A 4,205-nucleotide genomic window follows, 5' to 3' on the forward strand; every position below is an offset into this window, starting at 1 on the left:
CTAGGGCACTCAGGTTCCTGCGTGAGAGTAAATTTCCTCCCTACCAGCAGGTGGCGGTTGTCTGTATTCCTCTTTCTTAAGGGTTCTCCAGAAGACCTCAGACTACAGATATATACAAATATCTTTTTTCTGCTAGGGCCGTTTCCCTAGAAGTTTCCTGTTAGGGCCCTCAGGTTCCTGTTATTGCACTTTGGGCCCTAAGACACTTTATAAGGCTGCAAAAAGCCCCTTAGCTCGATGATGGAGAGGGCCAAGAGGAGAAAGGGCATGTCAATATAATATGACCTGTTCCAATTAAAGACAAAAGCTTTTATTAAAAGCCGATCAACTTGTTGGACGTCCGATCTTCTTGGCGTGCCTGCTCTGTCTCGTAGTGTTCACCATAGAGGCATATTGTTGGTTGGGGAGAGGAATGGGGGGGGGACTGGGGGAAGAAACATCGGAAGGCCTGGGAAGAGCTCCCGCTGCTCTCTGGCGAGGAGCCAACCGTGACGATGAGAAGTCAAACTCTGAAGATCAGAGTTTGAGAGGGGGCTTCAGATCCTGAATCATAGCTGAACACGAAGGCGCCCAAAATTGCCATTTATGCAAGGAGGTTTTTTCATGGAACGAAAGAAATAGCGATCAAAAAGATTGGGCACCTGAATGATAATTCATAAGAATGATTTAAAGCACTCTCTACCTAACAAACTAAATTTAAAACGCTCTAAAAGAGTATTGATGCCCTCCTTACTAATTCGACACTTAAAAACATATTAACGTTCGAATAGTTTTAACATTCTCTCTCAGTTATTGACATGCTGCCTTTCCCCTCATGCACTTGGTTCTGTAACGTTTTACGACTGCTACTAATAACGGGAAACGGCCCAGGGCTTCAACTTCTAAGAAGCTCTTCCTTGTTGATCCGTCATACACATTGTGTTGTTGCCACCGCGTGTGATCCACCAACGACACACCCGTACCTTCTGACAGGTTAAACCGAGACACGACTGAGACACAATTTAGGCCACAGCATAGGTCAAACCCCATGGGGAGGTTTTGGCAGATTCCACTTCCTCAAACGATTTCAATACTTTTTGCCCATCCTTCCCCAATGTTTGAACCATGAGAAAGAGTCAACAAAAGAGTTGTCCTCGAAGCAGTGGAAAACATCAGCTCTGCTTTGAAGACCTGCATCCATTGGGACTAACTTTTCAGCTTACATCATTCTTTCCTATTAAAGACACTTAGTGTGACCCGACGCGTAGCTACATCTGGTTAAGCTCCATCACTTCAATTTACAATCAGGTTGGTGTTCGCAGCCAGCCATTGGTCAATCGAGCTGCCCGTTAGCCCATCGACTCAGTTCTAGGCCATTTTACCCAATCAGAAGCGCAACCGCTGAATTGGCTTCCCTGAACAATCGGACCCTTCTTCCAGGCTCTCTGGTGAGAGCAAAAAGTCTCACAAGATAGACTGGAAATCAAGGCTAGCATTAAACAACCGTGGCGGTTTATAGAGCTCTCCAAAAGCAAACATGTCTGGTCCCCGTAGTGGGGTCAGCTGAAGAGCATTGTGTTGTCTCTTCCCTGGTTCTGCCAGACCAGACCGCATTGTCTTTGTGATCTTTGGCCATGGTTAAACTTCTCCACCTCAATCTGCGCTGTGATTGGCGGGCCGGGCACTGAATCTGATCACTGATGTGGATGTGTGTGTGTGTGTGTGTGTGTGTGTGTGTGTGTGTGTGTGTGTGTGTGTGTGTGTGTGTGTGTGTGTGTGTGTGTGTGTGTGTGTGTGTGTGTGTGTGTGTGTGTGTGTGTTTGAAGATGTTTCAGCCAATAGAGCTCAGAAATCGTGTTGTTAATGGCAACAAGAGTTTCTTTGACATTTATTTCATTTTTTTCATAGATGTATGATGATTTGAAAAACTTTGGTTGCATTTTTGAAAACCAATATTTTTTGTGTGGTTGTTTCCAGTTTATGAGTGTGAGAGTTGTTTGATTTGAGGTGTTGGAATATTATGGCCATCACCACGGTCCCTGACAGATTTACGCTTGGAGATATAAAAGAAAACAGCTTTTTTTTGGCGGTGGCGGGGGGGGGGGGGCTTTGTTTACGTCAATCAAACCATTATTAAACCGCCTCACACATTCTCATGAAGAAATAACCACAGGAATTTGAGGAATCCTTGGGAGAACGACATGGTCTCTCTCTCTCTCTCTCTCTCTCTCTCTCTCTCTCTCTCTCTCTCTCTCTCTCTCTCTCTCTCTCTCTCTCTCTCTCTCTCTCTCTCTCTCTGATGGATGAGACCCTCTACTCCATCTCTTCCTTCTCCATTGAGTCATTTAGCAGACAGTGTTTAATCCAAACATATTACAGTGACATCTGATTCATGTCATGTAAGAGCAGGTAGGGGTTATTAGGGCATCTTATAGATTATGTGGACCTTGCGGTTCGAGCCCAGAACCATTTGGTTCTCTGAGTCAAACAAACACCCTGACCACTACTAGACTATCCTGCAACCCCCCCCCCCTCCCACTTCCTCGGCTTTCGTCCAGTTGAAACTTCGCAATGTTGACGCTGCAATCACATGATGTGGGAGAAATTAGCTGAATGGTTTGACCATCACCGCAGAGAATGAACGTTGAGAGACACCGACAGAGAGACAGACAGAGACCGAAAGACAGATGGTTAGACAGGCAAAGACACACGGACACCGGACAAAGACCGACAGGCAGACTGACCGAGGGACAGATGGTGACTTAAACAGACATGGAGAAAGGCAAAGAGACACACGGACACATGGACTGACCGAAAGACAGACAGACCAAGATACCATCTAAACTTGTTCAATGTGAACTCAAATACAGCGACTAGTCCTGACCGCAGCCGGGTTCGATTCCTGCCCGTGGTCCTTTGCGGCATGTCCCCCCTCTCTCACACATAGGCTACCTGCCTATCTCACTCTGTCAATGGAGAATAAAAATGCAAAAATAAATCTTTAAAAATAGATATATTAATAACATGCACGCGGGACCACGACCCCGTTGTCCTTACCTTTGTGCTTCTCCATTCGCACGCACGGGACGGGGGGCACCTGTCCCACCTGGGTTCCACGGTTATCCCGTTGTAAGGTAAAGAATAGGAAAATAAGTGAGGCGTTGTTGTGCGGAGTTAAAAACAAAGTTTCAACAGGAGATGAGGTGAGGACCAGAGACACAGGCAGCAGTCTGCGAGGAGGTTCACACACAGACAGATCCAGACTCTCTTCCTCATACGCCTTGCCGGCCGCACCCCCCTCCTCCTCCTCCTCCTCCGATGGTAGAGCGTTTCACTCTCTCCAGCCAAGAAAACAACCACGAAAGTAAACTTCCCTTCTCTGGTTCACGAGTGAGAGACACGCAGTCAAGCACCTATGTGGAGCACAAGCACTCGGGAAAATTAACGTGTGCAATTTGGTGTTTCTTGAGTTTTTTTCCCATGTCAAAATGAATAAATAGTGGTAAACAGATATTACTAATGCGAACGAACACATGGGAGAAAGGTTTTTGTGAGATGCTGATAGAATTTGTCTCCTATGTGTGTTTGTGTCCCTCTCTTTTGCTCTCTTTTCTCTCTATGTCTTTGTCCATCTCTCTCTATCTCGCTCACTTTCCTATGTGTCTCTACTCTCTTCCAGTCCTGGTGATGCTGCTGGGGACTTCCTGTAGTCGGTCTCTACGAAATCACTGGCGTGTGCGTGTGTGTGTGTGTGTGTGTGTGTGTGTGTGTGTGCGTGTGCGTGTGCGTGTGCGTGTGCGTGTGCGTGTGTGTGTGTGTGTGTGTGTGTGTGTGTGTGTGTGTGTGTACACGAGTGTCTATACAGATATCACAAATGAGAACGAAAACATGGGAGAAAAAAGTTAAGGAGATGCTGATAGGATGGACAAGGTCGAGCGGCACTGTCCGTTAAGTGATGGTCTTGTGCGGATGGTTGTTTTCGTTGAGCAGCGGCAGCATGCGCCTTTATTTCCCAGCCAGCAGCAGCGATGGTCTTTCCAGAGGTTCCTAGTAACCTCCACCCCCCAGCCCCTGGGATAACCCGAGGAGCGGCGGCGGTATGGCAGGAATGCAAGGCGCACGGAGCCGACGAACATTGGATTCGAAACTGATAAAAAACAGAAAATGGTCTTTCAAACCTAAGGTAGGCCTACTGTCTTTAAGGGACATGTCCTCAAAAGTGGACA

General features: G+C 46.9%; 1 protein-coding gene across 1 annotated transcript in view; it reads right to left on the reverse strand.

Moving 5' to 3' along the window:
* The window catches only part of afap1l2 (actin filament associated protein 1-like 2), a 37,468-nt gene extending 33,950 nt beyond the window's left edge, over positions 1-3,518 (reverse strand). The window contains exon 1 of the mRNA XM_030339947.1: positions 3,037-3,518. Coding sequence (XP_030195807.1) covers positions 3,037-3,052 — 16 coding nt within the window. The 5' untranslated portion in view covers positions 3,053-3,518. The remainder of the gene's footprint in view (positions 1-3,036) is intronic.
* Between the last annotated feature and the right edge of the window lie 687 nt (positions 3,519-4,205).

The sequence above is a fragment of the Gadus morhua genome, chromosome 18, assembly GCF_902167405.1.
Source record: "Gadus morhua chromosome 18, gadMor3.0, whole genome shotgun sequence".
NCBI lineage: Eukaryota > Metazoa > Chordata > Actinopteri > Gadiformes > Gadidae > Gadus > Gadus morhua.